The sequence below is a fragment of the Mustela lutreola genome, chromosome 5, assembly GCF_030435805.1.
Source record: "Mustela lutreola isolate mMusLut2 chromosome 5, mMusLut2.pri, whole genome shotgun sequence".
Taxonomy (NCBI): domain Eukaryota; kingdom Metazoa; phylum Chordata; class Mammalia; order Carnivora; family Mustelidae; genus Mustela; species Mustela lutreola.
This window is the reverse complement of record NC_081294.1, coordinates 104059633-104078372: the sequence shown is the minus strand read 5'-3', so window position 1 is coordinate 104078372 and position 18740 is coordinate 104059633. Positions and strand designations below refer to the sequence as shown.

The 18740-nt window shown below is 44.3% G+C and overlaps 1 protein-coding gene across 2 annotated transcripts in view; it reads right to left on the bottom strand.

Moving 5' to 3' along the window:
- PDE8B (phosphodiesterase 8B) overlaps positions 1 to 18385 on the bottom strand; it is a 265319-nt gene extending 246934 nt beyond the window's left edge. The window contains exon 1 of one of the 2 annotated variants that reach the window (XM_059175296.1): positions 18160 to 18385. In XM_059175296.1, the coding sequence (XP_059031279.1) occupies positions 18160 to 18195 (36 nt within the window). In that variant the 5' untranslated portion in view covers positions 18196 to 18385. The remainder of the gene's footprint in view (positions 1 to 18159) is intronic. The other variant, XM_059175295.1, reaches the window with a different exon arrangement.
- Positions 18386 to 18740: the final 355 nt, after the last annotated feature.

Here is an 18740-nt window from a genome sequence, read left to right as displayed (position 1 = left end):
TGATGAATAAATATTTGTAGAATGGACTTATTTCTGGCCATGATGAAGAAACAGGGACCAAAATTTACCTTCCTTCCACCAACAACTAGAAAATCTGATAAAATATATGAAACAACTATTTTCAGACATTGGACAATAAGTGACTCAGGACTGTCAACCCTGAAAGGAGAGAAACAGATGAGACAGAAAATATTTCCTCAGTTTTCACTCTGAAGGCACATTCCCAGGCAGGGAAGAAATCCCAGGCGGAGTCCAGGGCTTTTACTGAGTCGCAGTGACAGAAATCAGAGTCTGGAAAGGCTAGAGTTTATATGGCAGAGTTTCAGGAAAAGGAAACTCCATAGACAAGACACTCTGAGGAGCACGTGAAAGTTTATTAAATACTAAGACGTGCATGAATAGGGTGAAATTCCACCCACCGGGAAGAGAGTGACTGGAAAGCTATAAACCAAACAATTCACAGGGCTCACAATGAACTAAGAGCCATCAAGTTCTCACCAGTCAGAATGGAGAGTTCTTATTGTCACTCAGGCTTTCGGTCCAGAACCCAGTGGGTCATGCCCTAAGAGTAAGGCTAAAGAACACTTGGAGAAAAGACTACTCCAGACCTACCTTAAGAAGTTTAAAAGTAGGACTTGAAAGGATCACACTGAACCAAAGTTAACTTAGTTGTCTCCCAGAACATAATCTAACATTCTTCAAAGAAAACAGTATCTAAACACAACAATGTAACATTAAAAATGTCTAGCATAGGGGCGCCTGGGTGGCTCAGTGGGTTAGGGCCTCTGCCTTTGGCTCGGGTCATGATCCCGGGATCCTTGGATCGAGTCCCACATCGGGCTCTCGGCTCAGCGGGGAGCCTGCTTCCTCCTCTATCTCTCTGCCTGACTCTGCCTACTTGTGATCTCTGTCAAATAAATAAATAAAATCTTTAAAAAAAAAATGTCTAGCATACATTCAAAATTACCTGGTATGCCAACACACAGAAAAATATGAACAAAAATCCAGTGAAAGATCAGCAAGTAGAAGTAGAAATAAGAGAATTAGCAGGTAAGAACAATAACCATTATCCAAGTATTGAAAGGAAAACATAAGCACTGTGAGAGGAGAAATGGAAGATTTTTTCAATTAAGCCTCTAGAAATTAAAAAGACAAGTTCTGAAGTGAAATAGTCACTGACTAGGACTAAGAACATATTAGACATTGAAAAAGGAAAGACTGGTGAACTAGAAGACATGTTAATTCCAACTATTCAAATTAAAGTAAAGAGGGGAAAAAAGGTAAAAGAAAATTAACAGAGCCTCAGTGATGCACAAATCTAAGAAATTCAGCAAACCTCTAGCAGGAAAAATCAAAAGTGTATCACACCAAGGCACGATAGAATATAATTTCTGAAACCACTGATAAAAAGAAAATCTTAAAAGCATCCAGAGAAGGGACGCCTGGGTGGCTCAGTTGGTTAAGCAGCTGCCTTCGGCTCAGGTCATGATCCCAGCGTCCTGGGATCGAGTCCCACATCGGGCTCCTTGCTCCACAGGGAGCCTGCTTCTCCCTCTGACTCTGCCTTCCACTCTCTCTGCCTGTGTTCGCTCTCGCTCTCTCTCTGACAAATAAATAAATAAATAAAATCTTTAAAAAAAAAAAAAAAAAGGCATCTAGAGAAGGAGGACATAGTAAGTAGAGAGATATGAGTGCCAGACTTTTCCAGGGGTACCTGGGTGGCTCAGAAAGTTAAATGTCTACCTTCACCTCAGGTCATGATCCTGGGTTCCTGGGTTCAAGCCCCACATTGGGCTCCTTGCTTAGCAGGGAGCCTCTTCTCCCTCTCCCTCTGCCTTTCCCCCACTGCACACTCGTGCTCTCTCTGTTGCTCTCTCTCTCACCCTCTCTCAAATAAATAAAATCTTCAGGGGAAAAGAAAAAAACAAAACTATGAAAGCCAGAATATAAAGTACTATACGATGAAGCTGTCAACCTATATGCGGGAAAAATAGCTTTCCAAAAAATGAAAGTAAATGAAGGCTTTCCCAGGCAAACAAAAAGTGAGAGAATTCACCACTAGCAATCATTCATTACAAGAAAAATTCTAAAAATGCTTCAGGTAGAAAAAAAATGATATGAGTTAGTGATGTAACTATATGCAGATGAATGAAAAGCATTAAAATGGTAAATACGAAGGTTTATACAGAGACTTTTTTCTTATTTTTATTGTTTTTAAAAGATAACTTCATAGCAAAAATAATAACAATGTATTGTGGTGTTTTGTTTTGTTTTGTTTTTAGAGAGGGGAATGGGCAGAGGCAGAGAGAGAATTCAAAGCAGGTTCCACACCCGTGTGGAGGGTGACACAAGGCTCAATCTCACAACCCTGAGATCAGGACTTGAGCTGAAACCAAGAGTTGGATGCTCAGTTGACTGAGCTACCAAGGCACTCCTGTACTGTGGTATTTATAAAATATGTAGAGGTAAAATGAATGCCAAAATAACACAAAGGATGGGAGGGAGTACAGAGAATACAAGATTTTTATAGATACATCTTGTACATAACACAAGATTTTTACATCATACACAAAGGAATAAACAGATGAGTGGAGTAGAATAGTGTCCAGACACAAACTCACAATTCTAGGGTCAATTAATTCTTGATCAAAGCGCTAAGATAATTCAATGGAGAAAATATAGTTTATTCAACAAATTGGTGGTGGAATGACTAGAATCCATACTACAAAAACAAAACAAACAACCCTCAGCCCTTAGGTCTTGCCATACACAAATATAACTTGAAATGGATCACAGAATTTAAGGGCTTAAAACAAAAAGACTTCTGAAGGTAAACTGAGGAGAAAATCTTTATATAACTTGAAGTAGGCCAAGATTTCCTAGAAAGAAGGTAAAAGACATGAATCTTAAAAGAAAAAAACTGATAAATTGGAATTCATCAAACTTTTAAAGTTTTGTCCTTTAAGAAAACAAAGAGGCAAGCCACAGACTGGGAGAAATACAATATAACCAAAGACTTATATCCAGAATACATGAAGAAGTCTTACAGTCAATAATCAGAAGACAACTCAATTAAAAATTGGGTCAAGGGGTGCTTGGGTGACTCAGTCAGTTAAGCGTCTGCTTTTGGCTCAGGTCCTGACCCCAGGACCCTGGGATAGAGCCCCACTTTGGGCTTCTGGCTCAGCAGAGAGTAGGGTTCTCCCTCTCTTGTCTCCCCTTCTCACTCCACCCCTGCTCATGTTCTCTCTGTCAAATAAATAAATAATCAATTCTTTTTTAAAAATGGGTCAAAAGAGGCCTGGACGGCTCAGTCGGTTAAGCATCTGCCTTTGGCTCAAGTCATGACCCCGGGGTTCTGGGTTCCAGTCTTGAATTGGGCTCCTTGTTCAGTAGGGAGCCTGCTTTTCCCTGTACCTACTGTTCCCCCCACTTGTGCTCTCTCTCTGACAAATAAATAAATAAATAAAATCTTTAAAAATACTAACAAAAAATAAAAATGGGTCAATAATTTGGAACAGATGTTTCACACTTTATAGGACACTAAAAGGACTAGAAAGCACATGAAAAATGCAAATCATTAGTTATCAGTGAATTGCAAATAAAACCGCAATGAGATATCACTACACATCCACTAAAATGGCTAAAATGCAAAACACTGACCATATCAGGTTAGCTAACAGGGATGTTGTGCAACTAGTACTTTCATACATTGATGGAAATGTAAATTAGCACAGTCACTCCTGGAAAACAGTCTGACAATTTCTTTGTAAACATATACTTACCATACAACCATGAAATTTCATTCTAGGCATTCACCCCAGAGCAATGAAAACATATGTCCCCAAATTTGTCCACAGCAGCTTTTTAAATACAGCCCAAAACTGGAAACAAGTCAAATGTCACTAGCAGGTAAATAAATACATTGCGATACATCCATAAAATGAACTACTACGCAAAAATAATAAAATGTGTCAAACTACTAATACAAAAAACCATAGGGAGAAATCGCAAAATCATTAAAGTAGGTAAAGAAGACAGACAAAAAAGGCCTACATGTATGACTTACTGATATGAAACTCTAAAAAAGAGAAATGCAGTCTACTGGAATAAAAAGATTAGTGGCTACTTAGGGACTATGGGAGGGGCTGAGAATGGACTGGAAAGGAGCACAGGGGCAGGGCAATAGAACTGTTCTATATCTAGACTATGGTAGCAAATACATGGGCATACAATGTGATTATATACTTTGTTAAAATGCAAGTTTAAAGGTGTATATTTTACACTAATAATGAAGCCCCAGAAAGAGGAAATTAAGAAAACAACCCCATTTATAAGTGTACCAAAAAGAACAAAATACCTAGGAATAAACTTAACCAAGGAGGTAAAAGATCTATACTCTGAAAAGTATAAAATTCTAATGAAAGAAATTGAAGACAATACAAACAAATGGAAAAATATTCCATGCTTAAGATTTGGAAGAACAAATATGATTAAAATGTCCTTCCTACCCAAAGCAGTCCACACATTTAATGCAATCCCTGTCAAAATACCACTAGCATGTTTCACAGAACTAGAACAAACAGTCCTAAAATGTGACAGAAGCACAGAAGAACCTAAATAGCCAAATCTTGAAAAAGAAGAACAAAGTTAGAAGTATCACAACTGAAGATTTCAAATTATACTATGAAGCTGCAGTCATCAAAAAAGTATGGTAGCAGCACAAAAATAGACAAACAGATCAACAGAACAGAATGCAGAGCCCAGAAATAAACCCATGATTATATGGTCAATTCATCTTCAACAAGGATGCAAGAATATGCAATGGGTAAGAGGCAATCTCTTCAACAAATAGTGTTGGGAAAACTGAACCATACAGCACACACCAAAATAAATTCAAAATGGATTAAAGACCTAAGTGTGAGACCTGAAATCATAAAAATCCTAGAAGAGAGCATAGGCAGTAATTTCTCTGAAACGGGCTATAATAACTTTTCTCTAGATAGGTCTCCTGAGGCAAGGGAAATAAACGCAAAAATAAACTACTAGGACTATATAAAAATAAAAAGCTTCTGTGCAGCAAATGAAAGAATCAACAAAACTAAAAGGCAAAATACTGAATGGGTGAAGATATTTGCAAGTGGCATATCTGATAAAGGGTTAGTAACAAAAACACGTAAAGAAGTTACAAAACTCAACACCCCCAAAAAACCAAATAATCCAATTAAAATGGGCAGAGGACATGGACAGACATTTATCCAAAGAAGACATCCAGATGGCCAAGAGACACATGAAAAGATGCGTAACATCTCTCATCACCAGGGAAATACAAACCAAAACTACAATGAGATACCACCTCATACCGGTCTGAATGGCTTAACCCAACACCACAAGAAACAACCGGTTTTGGTCAGTATGTGGCGAAAAAGGAACCCTCTTGCTTTGCAGGTGGGAAAGCAAATTGGTGCAGCCATTGTGAAAAACTATATGGAGGTTCCTCAAAAAGTTAAAAATAGAACTACCCTATGACCCAGCAATTGCACTACTGAATATTTACCAAAAGGATATAAAAACACTAATTCAAAGTGATACATGTACCCCCTTTGTTTATAGTAGCCTTATTTACAACAGCAAAATTCTGGAAGCGCCCAAATGTCCATCCACTGATCAATGGATAAAGAAAATGTGGTGTGGGGCACCTGGGTGGCTCAGTGGGTTAAAGCCCCTGTCTTTGGCTCACGTCATGATCCCAAAGTCCTGGGATGGATCGCATGCATCGGGCTCTCTGCTCGGCAGGGAGCCTGCTTTCTCCTCTCTCTCTGCCTGCTCCTCTGCCTACTTGTGATCTCCGTCTGTCAAATAAATAAATAAATAATCTAAAAAAAAAAGAAAGAAAGAAAGAAAAGAAAATGCGGTGTGTACATGCATAAATATAATGGCATATTATTCAGCCATAAAAAAAATGAAATCTTGCCATTTGCACTGACATGGATGGAGCTAAAGAGTATTATGCCAAGTGAACTAAGTCAGAGAAAGGCAAATACCATATGATTTCATTCATATGTGGAATTTTAAAAAACAAAACAAATGAGCAAAGGAAAAAAGAGAGAAAGAAACAAACCAAGAAACAGTCTCTTAACTACAGAGAACAAACTGATGGTTACCAGAGGGGAGGTGGGTGGAGGGATGGCTGAAACAGGTGATGGGGATTAAGGAGTGCACTTGCACTTGTGATGAGTACTGGCTGATGTGTGGAATTGTTAAACCACCATATTGCACACCTCAAAAAAACATATAATACTGTGTGTTAACCACACTGGAATTAAAATAAAAAATTTTAAGGTATATATTTAATTGTATATAAATAATATATATAAATATAATAATAAATAATTGTATATAAATAATATACAATAAGTAATTTTATATAAATAATATCAATACAGGTTTATTTTAATTTGCAGCATTTGTCTGATGTTATGACCTGAAATGTGTCCTCTAAAATTCTTAAGTTGAATCCTTAACCTCCAATGTGACTATATTTAGAGATAGGATCTTCAGGGAGATAATTAAGGTTAAATGTGGCCATAAGGGCCAACAGGACAGATGTCATTATCAAAAGAGGAAGATACCACTGAGTTCTCCACAAGCACACAGAGAAGACTCCATGTGAGGACACAGTGAGAAGGCAGCCATCCACAGGCCATGAAAAGAGGTCTCACAGAAAGCAGTCCTCAAGGTACCTTGATCTTGGGCTTCTAGCTTTCAGAATAGTGAGAAAAGTAATAGCTATGTTTCAACCACACAGCCCGCTATATTTTGTTATGGCAGCCTGAGCACAGTGACACTCCTGAGACAATAATAAACTCATCATTCCTTACTAACCATATTATTCTTGAGCCTATTATATCTTTCGCCCACTGGAGCTTTTCTAGAATACATGTTGAGAGATCAGCAGTTGCTTTAATTCCATAAGAGGTCTTCACCAATAGGTGGCCAACATTTCCAACAGCTGGTTTATATGCTAGCCCCCAAGTGATGATGGGAACACAACTTTTAGACCTGTAAGAACAAAAACTGAAACAAGACAGACAAGTTGGGGGTCAAGCAAGTGGAGGAAGATGGTAGCAGCTTCTCAGTCACATCCCAGTCATGTGTCAGATTTGGTATTACTGAAAGCATTGCTTTCTCTTGACTTTTCATTGAGTCTCATTGGGCACTGGCACCAAAACCATGCATTATGGGCTTTTCTCTCTTTTTTCTCTACCATCTCATTTATTAGATGAATTTCTGCAACCAATGATTCCATTGGTTCTCATCTCTCCACTGATTATGGTTCAGTTATCAAGAGCAGTAATTTTTAGCTGTCAAACTATGATGCACCCTTCTTTAAATTCAAATCTGGTTATAAAGAAAGGCTTCTAAGGGGAGGTACACCTTTATTCTGACCTTGGCTTATTGAGAAGAGCTGTCACAGTCAATGTCTGGCCTTGTATCTCCCTTGAAAGGTTTCTTTTCCAGGAAAACCAGGGGGCAAGAACTAAGCCAGACCATGGTCACTCCCAATATCAGCCCTGATCGTCAGATTTGATTCATGAAGAATTCATTTGAGTACAAAAAGACAGGGGCCAGGTGGCCAGGACCAAAGACAGATGACAAAAACTGACACTATGGGGCGCCTGGCTGGCTCGGTCATGATCCCGGGGTCCTGGGATCGAGCCCTGCATCAGGCTCCCTGCTTGGTGGGAAGCCTGCTCCTCCCTCTCCCACTTCCCCCTGCTTGTGTTCCCTCTCTTGCTGTGTCTCTCTGTCAAATAAATAAACAAAAATCTTAAAAAAAAAAAAAAAAAAAAGAAAGAAAGAAAAGAAAAGAAAGAAAGAAAGAAAAAGAAAAAAAGGATTGAACAAAAAAAACAATAGACACCATGTTAGTGCTGCGAGGGGTCTGAGAGATATTCTAAAGTTATCCTAGAGTCTCTCTCACCCCATGTCCCATCTGTCTACAAATTCTGTTAATTCCATTTAAAACTTAAACCAGAATCGGACCATCATTTACCATGTTCACTGCTATCACGTAGGTCTCGGCCAGCCCATCTCTCACCTGGATTACTGTGATGCCTCCCAGCACATGCCCTAGCTTCATCTTGACTGCCTTCAGGCTCTTCTCAGCGTGGCTGCGGCAATGGTGACCTGCCCACACCTGAAGTCAGATTCCATCACTCCCATCTCACTAGGTCTTTAGAGCAGACAAGGCCCTCAGCTGTCAGGCCTCCATGACCTTCCAACATCAGTCTCTACTGCCCTCCCCTTACTCATGGGCTCCTTGCCACACGAGCCTCCTTTCTGTACCTTAACCTTTTGGACACGTGGGGCCTTTGCATCAGCTATTCCTCCTGCTTGGAAAGTACTTTCCAGCCAGCTACATGGTTCATTCCCTACTTCTTTCAGGCCTCGGCTCGAATTTTCCCTTTCCCAGGGTGGCCTTCTCTGACCACCCAATGTACTAAATAAATATTCCCCATCCCATCCTGGGGAGTCCTGAACACCCCTTCCTGCTCAATCTTTCTCCCTATCTTTCCCTAGTTTCTCCCTAGCGCTCTTTCTCCCAGGCACATATGGCCAGCTGACCTTCTAATTTTCCTTCTTTGCTCTCTCCCCACAGATGAGAAGTTACAGGAAGAAGTGACCATCCTCGCAGTCTGCGCCCTCCTGATGATGCTCACAGCTCTTACCAACCTCCCGAGCTTGCATGGACAGAGACAGAGAAAAGGCCTGCCGACCAAGCATGTGCCCCTAAACATAGGGCTTAGGGAAGGACCAGGAAGGCCAGCTACCCCCAGGCCAGGGTTAGAGGCCATCTAGGATGAAAAGCAGGCAGGGACCCATGATACGGTGGTCTCTGAGCTCTGTCCCTTCCTCCCTCCTCCTGAGAGCTACACTCTCCACCAGGGCTTCTCACCAGTGGACTGACCGACCTGGTACAGCATGACAAGATATTCTCTCAGCCCTCAGGCCCCCTGTGCAGGGTCTTGAGCAACCCCAGAGTCTCGTCCACTGACTCTAGCATCTCAGACAACATCGCTATGGTCCTCTGTGTGCTGTGATGCCCCAGGATCAGGATACACTGCTTTAAACCCCTTTACTCCTTCCACCATCTTCTCCCACCTTCTTGCTTATTTTACTCTCGTGCAGTTCCTAAAGCCACAGGATCTTTTCCACTGCTGCAGAGACCAGTGGGTGAGCTATAGCCTTTCAGACCAAATTTATTCCCACCAGGAGTGACAGCACATTGAGAACTCCAATGTGTGCCATATTAAAAGATGGTAAATGCTCTTCCTTAAAGAGGAAAGCCTGCTCTCTGATGGTGAAAATACTTCAGTGGCCACTGTCCCTTTGAAAAGCCTATTCTGGGGTAAAGCTAGGTTCTTCCTCTTTGAAACATGAAAAGGTATGTTGCAGAATAATGCTCTTCAGGCAGAAATGATGTCCAACGAACAGGCCCTTTGACAAAGCTGCTCGTAGTAAACCGTTTGTCAATATTATGTATCTCAATCTTGTGATTATCATTCCATCATCAGCCAGGACAGGATCTAGAACCCCTCAACCATCTAAAGAACTCTTAGGTTACTAAGAGGACCTTCTGTGCTGATTTTGAAATAGAGAGTATTTAATGAAATCTACCTAAGGAATTTGATTTCCTCTTTATATTCCAGTCCACTGTAAGGAAGACGGTCTTGAACTTTCTTTTAAAAATCACTAAAAGGAACTAGAAAACAGATCCTAAAAACCTAGAGAAATCAGTTGTTTTTCTATTGTTTAATCAGCCATGGCTAATTGTACAGATGTACAACTGTAAAGAATGCATGTGGTGTGTTAGTACACTTCTTTGGTCACTTTCCTCACAATGTCCCAACCTCTTTCTTAGTAATATTATCTATAGATCTCATCCAGGAGGAGTAATATTGACACTGGAGAATACTGTCTGGCCATGTGTTAGATGATTGCATTTTCATTCACTTGCATCTCAGTTTAATTTTCTTAGTCATTTAGAAACTGATTCAAAGATCAAAACCTGGAGGTACTCTGGTAAGGCAAGCAAATCGGGTAAGCCCCAGTATTTTATAAAGATGTGTTTTTATTTTTATTTATTTGAGATAGAGAGTGAGAGAGCACAAGTATGGGGCAGAGGGAGAGGGAGAAGCAGGCTCCCCACCAAGCAGGGAGCCCAATGCAGGGCTTGAGCCCAGGACCCTGAGGTCATGACCTGAGCTGAAGCCATCCAGGAACCCCTAAGCCACAACATTTAAGTAGATCCTCACTCTCACATGCTGACCACTTGGGGGCCTCCTCAAATTTTGCACCTTAGCCTCCTCACTCCTAAGGAGGCATGCACACTCTGGGTCAGTGACCTATGTCACCAGTCTGGATGCTGGGGTCAGATAACACCTGGGTCAGGGATGTGCACCTTTTGCAGGTAAGGGACCTAGATCCCAGTCTCTTTGTCACTTCTGCCACATTTCTCCAAACTAAGACACCACTGATTACACAAAACACCATCACTTTGTGTACCATTAAGAAAAACATTCAGCCCGTTAAACTATAACTTAACGGTCTAATGCCAGCCCTGTAAGAGGCACAAACTGGTTTCACTAGCCACTCACAGCTCTGAATTTTCTCACCTATACCGTCGGATTAGGCGATTTCTCTTGCCTTCTTCAGTTTAGTTACTTGCCATGTGATAGGTAATCCTCCTGCATGCATCTCAATAACAAAGCATAAATCTAGCTTTATGTACTTGTGGGTATCTTTTCTTTATCCAGCACCCTTGGCTGCTACTTTGCAAAAACAAACGAAACAAAGCTGAAATTGCATCATCCTGACAAATATTTGTTCTATGAATATCAAATTTATGGCCCATTCTCTATTTCCTTGATTCTCTTTGTAACTGTGTAAACAGTAACTTTTTTGTTTCGGTGCTGAATCACAGTGTAACCTTTTTGAAGTCTTCTTAATCAGCAATTAAACTCAATCCATGGGTTGACAGCAGGGCACCCACGTCCACTGAAAAGTTGAAAATATCAAGAGTGAAAACTGAGTAAATACATCCCCTGGGGATGGCAACTATGGCCTGGGGGCGGGGGAGGGGAGGGGGGAGGGACGACAACTTATAAGGTGCGTGTCCTCTCCCCCTCCCCCGCTCCACCCTGGGGAAATGGTGGTCCCAGATTTAGGCTGGTAATCGACACACTCCCGGCTTTAATTCAACACTGCCATTACTTGGTTTTAGAGTAGGAAACAACACGGCAGCGTCTGCTGTCTCGCAGAAGTCCAGCGGCTACTCACCGTGCAGTCTTGGCCTCCCCACACCACGTGGCGGATGCACACCGTGGATAGGGATGAGGTGCCTGGCCCCCCCGCCGGCCCAGAAAAGCCACTGCCCTGGTTTCCCAGGGGCTTGTCTATTGTTCCAGGACTGCAGGCCCAGGGCCTCGCGACAGCTCCAAGCTCTCCTGCTCCTGGGACAGGCGCAGGAATCTAGAGTTTCCCAGTAATCCAGGCAGATCATCCAGCCCAGCTGTAGGGCAATCCGCACTTAGCCTAACTCCTTATGTTTCCAAGCGGAAGATGCCGTCAGACGGAAAGCCAGCAACAGTCCTTCCCGGCCCGTTAGCGGGAAAAGGTTCAGGCCTAGCTCTCAGGCCCCACCGTCTGAAAACACACACTGATTCTGGGAGCGTTAGAGTGGGACAGGGAACATCTCAGAAAACCTGAAGTGCTGCTTTTACGTCCTGCTTTAACTGCCAGCCCTAGCTGCCTCAACTGAAATGGGGAGGATAATTTAAAGGGCTACTTAAAGGAAGGGTCTCTTGTGCTCCTTTTGGGCTCACAGATCTCGCTGTGAACCTATGACCTAAATATGTGTGTGCTACTGGGAGTTTTCAAGTGGTTACGTGATGACTTTCCTCTGAAGGTACACCTGCCTCCCAGGCTACTGGGAAGCCCTGGGAGCTCACGCTGCAGTCCCTCTGGGTGGTCGGTGCCCCTGGGGAGCAGTCTGGGACACAGCACATTGTGCCTGGACAGCTCCAAGAGCTTCTGAAGCTGCAGATAATCAAGGTCATCACTCTGATCCCCTGGTATAAGCCAACTGCTCTGCATATATTATCTCATTTCATTGGCACCCTAACATTTAAGTGCTGTTCTTCCCACTTTACCGATGAGGAAACATTGCTGGAAAGGGGCAGGGCAGGGATTAGAGCTCAGGTGCCTGCTTCAGGATTCATGTAACCACCACGCTCATCACCTCTCCTACAGTCTCTGTCTCATGTTAAAGGAAATGTTACTTGATGCAGGTAGTAACACTGGGCCACTTTAAAACCATATCCAGGGAATTCAGAAAAATAACACTTTTTGTTAGTCAGTAGCTGAGGATGAGATATGAAGAGAGAGATGGCTCTGTGATGTGGCTTCAGAAACACCCCAGCCTCCTCAAATAAAAACTGGGAGACTACACCTCAGGACGGGCCACATAATGACAGCGACAGTGGATTTGGGGCTGAATTGCGGCCCCTCCCCCAAATTCATATGTTGAATTCTTAGCTCTCCTCCCCCAGCTCAGAATGTAACTATATCTGAATAGGGCCTTTAAAGAGGTCAGTAACATTCAACTAACTCATGAGGGTGGATTCCAACCCAGGACTGTTGCCTTTATAAAAGAGTATGTGTGTGTGGGGTGCACCTGGGCAGCTCAACCAGTTAAGCAGTAGACTATTACGGTTCAGGTCAGGATCTCAGGGTCAGTGGATCAAGCCCTGGGTAGAGCTCTACACTCAGCGGGAGTCTGCTTGAGATTCTCTCCTTCCTTCTTCCTCTGCCCTTTCCCTGCATCTACTCTACTGCATAGGCTCACTCTCTCTCCCCCCTCCCTCAAATAAATATTTTTTAAAAGGGCGCCTGGGTGGCTCAGTGGGTTGAGCCGCTGCCTTCGGCTCGGGTCATGATCTCAGGGTCCTGGGATCGAGTCCCGCATCGGGCTCTCTGCTCAGCAGGGAGCCTGCTTCCTTCTCTCTCTCTCTCTGCCTGCCTCTCAGTGTACTTGTAATTTCTCTCTGTCAAATAAATAAATAAAATCTTTAAAAAAAAATTGTTTTAGGGGCACCTAGGTGGCTCAGTGGGTTAAGGCCTCTGCCTTCAGCTCAGGTCATGATCCCAGGGTCCTGGGTTCGAGCCCTACATCGGGCTCTCTGCTCAGCGGGGAGCCTGCTTCCCCTTCTCTCTCTCTGCCTGTCTCCCTGCCTACTTGTGATCTCTGTCAAATAAAGAAATAAAATCTTTTAAAAAAATTTTTGTTTTAAAGAGATTATAACACAGACACACAGAGAGAAGATCGCATGAACATGCAGGGGAAAGATGGTGAAAGGGGAGCAGAATGTGCTACCCCAAAATATGCCTCTTTAGCATAAGGATTATTCTGAACTGATTATTTTTTAAGGAATTGCAGACACAAAAGAAGCTCTGAAAACAGGGTAGCAGCTTACTTTTTGTAAGAGAAATTTACATTCGAAAGGGATCTTGTACCAGGAAGGGAGCTATTACCAGAGATAACTCCCCTGAAAGACTTATCTGCATGCAGGGCAGGGCAACCTTGGTTTACCAAACATTCACTTTTCTCACCTTCCTTTGAATTGCCTTTTCCCCCTGGAAACCTCAGACCCCCTTCCCTTAGATCAAGATGATCATGATGGCCCTGATCATGTGGCCGCCTTTTGACAGGTCTCATTATCTTTGTGGGACTCCAGAAAGTGCCAAGTAATTATGTGTATGTTATTAAAATTTGTTTTTCTGCTGTAGATCTGTTTTTTTGTTTTGTTTTGTTTTTGTTTTTGCTTTTTATTTCAGGGGGCAGGGTATCTGCCAAGAACCTAGAAGGATAGAGGGAAAATTATGTTTCCTCCTCTACGGTGGCCATGTACCAGCCAAGGAGAGAGACCCTCACAAGAAATCAACCCCACTGACATCTTGATCTAGGACTTCTGGCCTCCAGAACTATAAGATAAATTTCTCTTGTTTAAGACACCCAGCCTGTGGTACTTTGTCATAAAAGCCCTAGCAGACTAATACACAATGCTATGTATTTACCACACCATTTCCTCTTTCTGGATGAGGGAAAACAACATTTTCTACCCTCCCTGCATTGGGGTGAGGTCCTTGTGACTAGTTGTGTGTGACCAAAGGATCATAAATAAAAGAAATACACTTCCTTCCTCAGCTGAGGCACTTAAAGGCGGGTGTTATTTGCCCATGGTCCTTCTCTCCTCCGCCACTGCCATGGGACCAGGGAGACAATATGCTCTAGAAAATGGAGTTACAAGATGGCAGAGCTCCCGTCAGCCTGGCTCCCTCAGTGACTGTGTGGGGCAGGGCACTCTGTTAACCTGCTTTGGACTTTAATATGAGAAATAAGCTTTTTTTTTTTTTTTTAAGCCACTGAGGTTTCAGGGGTTATTTGTGACTGCAGCATACTCTAGCCTCTCCTCACACACAAATCCACCTTTGAAAAGATGGACTACCAAAAACCTATTTCAGGACTTAACGTGCCATTGGGTGAAACCATATTAAATTTTCAGTTTTGCAGGTAAGATGCTCACATAGGAACAATTTCATTTGTTCACCCTCTGATTGTACATATTTGCAGAATTAGAACCAATAGATTCGACCACCTCCAACTGACAGACAATACAGGTGAGACCCATTCAGATTCCCGGTTTCTGAAAAGCCCAGAAACATGTTAGCAGAGGAACTGGACTCCAAACCAAAAATTATATTTCTTTGTGTGACAACAAGTTAGCAGTATCTATTAAAGAGTGCACATCAGGGGGTGCCTGGGTGGCTCAGGGGGTTAAAGCCTCTGCCTTTGGCTCAGGTCATGGTCTCAGGGTCCTGGGATTGGGCCCCTTCAGGCTCTCTGCTCAGCAGGAAGCCTGCTCCCCCCGCCCTCCCGACCTCTGCCTGTCTCTCTGCCTACTTATGATCTCTGTCAGATAAATAAATAAACAAATAAAATCTTTAAAAATAACAAAATAAAGAGTACATATCAAATGGTAACCATGCTCTTTCACTTAGCAACTTGACTCCTAGGATTAATTGACCAGAAAGAGCTGGACAGATGTGCAGAAATATAGAAATAAGAAGATAACACTATGCTAGCACTATATGTGATTGTGAAAATTCAGAAACAATAGAAGTGCCTACTTAAAGGGAATTGGTTAAATAAATTATGGTTCATCATCTGCACTCAAATCTATATAGTTGAAAAAAAGTTCAACTTTTTTGTCCACATGAAAAGACACCTATGTCATATTTACTGGAGCACAAGGATAAAAAGTAGAAAAAGAAAAGTAAATTAGCAATCATGAAAGATTTCTTAATCTCCATGCATTGATGTGTATCAAGTACCTGACATCTGGTAAACACTTTTTGCCCTCCCAACCCTCTCCTGCATTTTGCTTTAATTGTCGTAAATAAACCTAAGTAAGTGATCCAACTCTACTACCTACCAGCTGTGTGATCTCAGGCCAGAAACTTTCACAGCTCTCACACCTATAAAACTGAAAGAAATAATAGCATTTCCTTCAGAAGGTGCTACAGGATTCATTAGACTATGTACATAAGATGCTTAGAAAGATGCTTGGTACATAATAAGTGCTTAGTAGACAGTCACCATTATGGTGATGGTAATGATAATGATACTCATCTCTGGAACCCAGAGAAACAAGCTTTCTTGCAATTTATGTTGCATTTACTTCTGCTTTTTCTCTCTTAAAAAAAAAATTATCTAGGAAGAAAACATAATAAACCATTCCACTTATTTCTCTTCCTGAAATTAAATAAAAAGACAATGCTTTTTAAAACAGTGCTTATCCCAGTAAACTCAGCTATGTTAGGTATTCTAATGTTTAATGTGGCTTCTAAAGACAATTTCCCTATTTCATTACCAAACCGATACACTTCTTCTCTGGGGGAGTTAACAATAATGGAGTCATTCCCAGGTAAACAGAGTGTTTATCAGGGATAACCTAAAGTAGCCCCACTAGATGTACAGCACACTTGCCCTCTTCTGCCAAGGGATTAGCCTGGGGCTTCTCCTCTACTAATTTCTGTAACACTGTACTTATGGCAAGGATCTTTCAAAACCACAGAAGGAACCTTTTATGTGACCACACTCTAACTTAAACAGGACTTTCTATTTGAGGTCCTACCCGGTGCATTTTAAGTATTAATTCAACCAACCAGGGTTACTTCCCAGACTGTAAGCCTGAAAGGTTTGTGTGGCTCTAGAAACAGACTGGAATTAAAATTCAATGTACCCACCGTTCTGATCCAGTATCTCTTCAGTCCATGGATGCTCTGTGGAACCAAGTATAATGCAGAATGCAAGGAACTAGTGAGCATTTGTAGGCTATCTAAGCTTGGCAAATTGCTGCTACAGTGGACCCAAGAATTAAAGGTTTTTTTGGAGCCTTTTGTAGCAGCTGAGTCCCTGGCTTTGTGTGGCTTGCCCAAAAGTTTCACAGCTGGGCAGTGAAACAGCTAGGGCTGGAGCCCAAGGACTGGCTTCCCAGGGAATGCGCTTTCCACTGCTGCTGGATTATCATTCTTCCGTTTTTGCTTCTTGGACAACCAAGCAAAGTTAAAATAGCTCGTTCAAGGTCAGAGGGGCAGTCAAGCACAGTTGGCAATGCCAGCCGGCAGATTATAAAATCCTAAAGGCAGATTATAAAATCCTAAAGGGAAGGTCCTCCTACCTCACCTATCCCCACCAACGCGGTGTAAATGTTTTTGTTGATTGTCTCCCAACACAGTTTAGAGGAAGTTTCTCTTCTAGGTCAGTACTAGGTGTGTAAACACGTGTGACACACGTGTCTGTTACCAGCCGAGTAGGCACACACGCCCCGCCCCACCCCCACCCCCACGCTCCGATCTGGCGGCTGGCAAAAGTTGCCATTGCACCGCGATGGTCGTGCACCCCTAGCGACTCGCCGCTCGCCCACTGTAACGATTCAGCGGCCTTTCTTCCTGGGGTTGGCAACTTGGAGACTGCAAACTGGCGTCAAATTGAGCCGGAACCAGAATGCACGACCAGGGCTAGTCTTGAGGGTACAGAGGACCCTGTTGCACATTTAAGACCGCTAGCCAAGCCTCGTCTTCGGCCACAGTCCGGGGACCCGCGACTCCTTGATCCTGTAACTAAATGCACTCAGGTGACGCTCAGACGCCCAGCAGAAGGCCCACAAGTTCAAAGCGGCAGCTGGCGGGTGGAAGCTCCCTCCTTGGACGAAACGCCCCTCCCTGAACTGCAGACTGCTCTCACCGGCACCTGCCTATACCTCCACGGTGTGAGAGCCTTCTTGGCACCCGCGCTGCATCTGCCCCACAGGAGGCGGGTGGTTTAAACCTCACGCTCTGTGTGCCCAGCGAGCGCCGGGCGGGAGCTGCGCGCGCGGGTGAGAGCGGGTCCCCGGGACCGTGCAGGCCGGGGTGCCGAAGGGACCGCACGCAGGCTTCCGCCACCAGGACGCCCACCCTCGCTTCCCCTGTCCCCCGCCCCCCACCCCCAGGCTGGGGCTGGCGGTGGTTCGCTTCCCGGGAAGGCGAGTGGCTGCTGCAGGAAAGCAGGGGCACCGCGGCCGCGCAGAGAGGCGTGGGAAGCTCGGGGTGCAACAGGAGGGGGTGGACCCGGCCCGTCGCGGCACTAGCTCGGGGTGACGCCAGGGAAAGCGCCGCGGCTGCTGCGCAGGGACACGCACTAGCGGCCGGTTGCTGCTGGTGGGCGACTGTTCGCGTTCGGAATTACCAGCCGGGCGGTTACACCAGGCACTCGAAGTGCTCCCCTCCTGGGAAGAGAGAAGGGAGTAGGGCACCAGGACACGCAGAGACCAAGGAGGGTGGGAGGAGAAGAAACACCCCTCCTCACCGCGCGGGTGTCCGAGAGGGGCTGTGCGGGAAAGCTCTGGCCTGGTGCCTGCGCACCCAGCCCGCCCAGCCCGCTTGCCGCCGAGCCCGGGTGCCCGGGGCTTTGGAGAAGGGGGAGGAGGCGGCCTCGGACGGCTGCCGGGCGCGGTGCCCGCGGGACGTACGGACCCTGCGCGAGGGGCTCACCTGGCGGGCATTCGGCCGGCAGCGCGTCTGCTCCATGCCGTGGCGGGCACGCGGCTGCAGCACCCCGCACCCCGCGCCTTGCGCCCACGGGAAGGGTCTGGTCGTTCCGAGGGACTCTGGCCCCGAGCCGGAGCCTCTTAGAGCCTTCACTCCCCAGGCACGTCCCGAGGCCAGCGGGTGCCTGGGTCCTAGCGCCCCTCCCGAGGTGTGGTGCCCCGACTCTGAGTCCGCTTAGCGCACCGCACCCCTAACTACTTCGCTCCCCGCAGGGCCTCTCCCCCTCCCTCGAGGGAAGTCGGGTCTCCTAGAGCTGCCCAACCTGGTGCTGGTTGAGACTCGGGGATTGGGCACCCAGCTTTCTCCTCATCTTGCCCACCCTTCTCCACCTTCTTCTTGTGTCTCCACCTCCAAGTAAACAGTGAAGCATCAGATTTATCTCATTCCTCAATTAAAATTCATATATGTTATTATTTTAAAGAGACTCTAAAGTCAGAGACATTAGTCATTATTAATACATACAGTATAGCATATAAAAGATCATTCGTCCTCAAAGTGAAGGAGAACTTTTTTATTTATATGAC